Here is a 1,287-nt window from a genome sequence, read left to right as displayed (position 1 = left end):
GGGCCTGGGATCTTTCTGTGTGAAATCTCTATGTTTTCCCTGTGCATGCATGGGTTCTCCAGTGAGAGTCCAAAAACATGTTGAGGTTATTTGGGGATTCGAAATTGTCCAAAGGTGTAAATATGAGTGTTCTTGGTTGTTTGTCTCTAAGTGTAGTCCTGTGATAGACCGGCGACCTGACCAGGGTCATGTCCAAAAGTCGGTTCAGATAGGCTCCAGACACCCGCGACCCTGCTGAGGATAAAGCAGTCTATAGATAATGTAAGGATGGATGAATGCATGTATCAAATATCCTGCTTTTACGATTAGAATTCCAATATTTCTAAAAGTTTATAAGTAATTCCATTTGAGTCTCTAATAGGACCTCCCCTTCTGCCACCAAAAAAAAAAAGTTTTCCGATGAATCATAGATTATTTTTTAAGATCCGGATTGGTCAGAAATAATTTTGGGAGGTGTCTTCTGCAGGACAACAACAACGGTACCTTTCTATATAAACCAGGACTCCTGGTGAATTACCATCATCAACAGGATCACATAGCAACCATGAGGTCTCTGGTCTTTGTTCTGCTCATCGGAGCTGCTTGTAAGTTTATATTTTTCTGCTTATATTCACATAGATTTAATGACTAAATTATAAACACCTTAACAGTGTTACTGATTCTTTGGGATTCTGTGTGCTTTCAGTTGCCCTGGAGGACGACAAGATCGTCGGAGGATATGAGTGCGAGGCTCACTCTCAGCCCCATCAGGTGTCTCTGAACTCTGGATACCACTTCTGTGGTGGCTCCCTGGTCAATGAGAACTGGGTTGTGTCTGCTGCTCACTGTTACAAGTCGTACGTATATTCCTCATGTTTTTCCAAGATTGTAGGTTGAATTTAAATACCTGAAGGGGACATAGCTCAAATGCCAATATATTTTTCATTAATCCTTTGATTTTGAATTGCCTTCAGCCGTATTCAGGTGCGTCTGGGAGAGCACCACATTGGGCTCAGCGAGGGAAACGAGCAGTTCATCGACTCCTCCCGTGTCATCCGCAATCCCAACTACAACTCCTACAACATCGACAATGACATCATGCTGATCAAGCTTAGCAGGCCCGCCACCCTCAACGCATACGTGCAGCCTGTGGCTCTGCCCAGAAGCTGTGCTTCCGCTGGCACCTGGTGCCTGGTCTCTGGCTGGGGCAGCACCATGAGCGCCTGTGAGTAACATCTGCATCTTCGCTCTTGTTGTTCCAGAATGTTTCATGGCAATATCTGGCTCCCCTCGTGTTACTTCGATCCT

At 44.9% G+C, this 1,287-nt stretch overlaps 1 protein-coding gene across 1 annotated transcript in view; it reads left to right on the top strand.

Annotated features, from left to right (window-relative positions):
• Positions 1-521: 521 nt before the first annotated feature.
• The window catches only part of LOC103375683 (trypsin-1), a 4,767-nt gene continuing 4,001 nt past the window's right edge, over positions 522-1,287 (top strand). Inside the window, exons 1-3 of the mRNA XM_008306000.1 lie at positions 522-584; positions 686-836; positions 954-1,204. Coding sequence (XP_008304222.1) covers positions 545-584; positions 686-836; positions 954-1,204 — 442 coding nt within the window. The 5' untranslated portion in view covers positions 522-544. The remainder of the gene's footprint in view (positions 585-685; positions 837-953; positions 1,205-1,287) is intronic.

This window comes from Stegastes partitus, unplaced genomic scaffold (assembly GCF_000690725.1).
Source record: "Stegastes partitus isolate 25-593 unplaced genomic scaffold, Stegastes_partitus-1.0.2 Scaffold2775, whole genome shotgun sequence".
In the NCBI taxonomy this organism is placed as follows: Eukaryota; Metazoa; Chordata; class Actinopteri; family Pomacentridae; genus Stegastes; species Stegastes partitus.
This window is presented reverse-complemented; position numbering and strand designations above follow the sequence as displayed.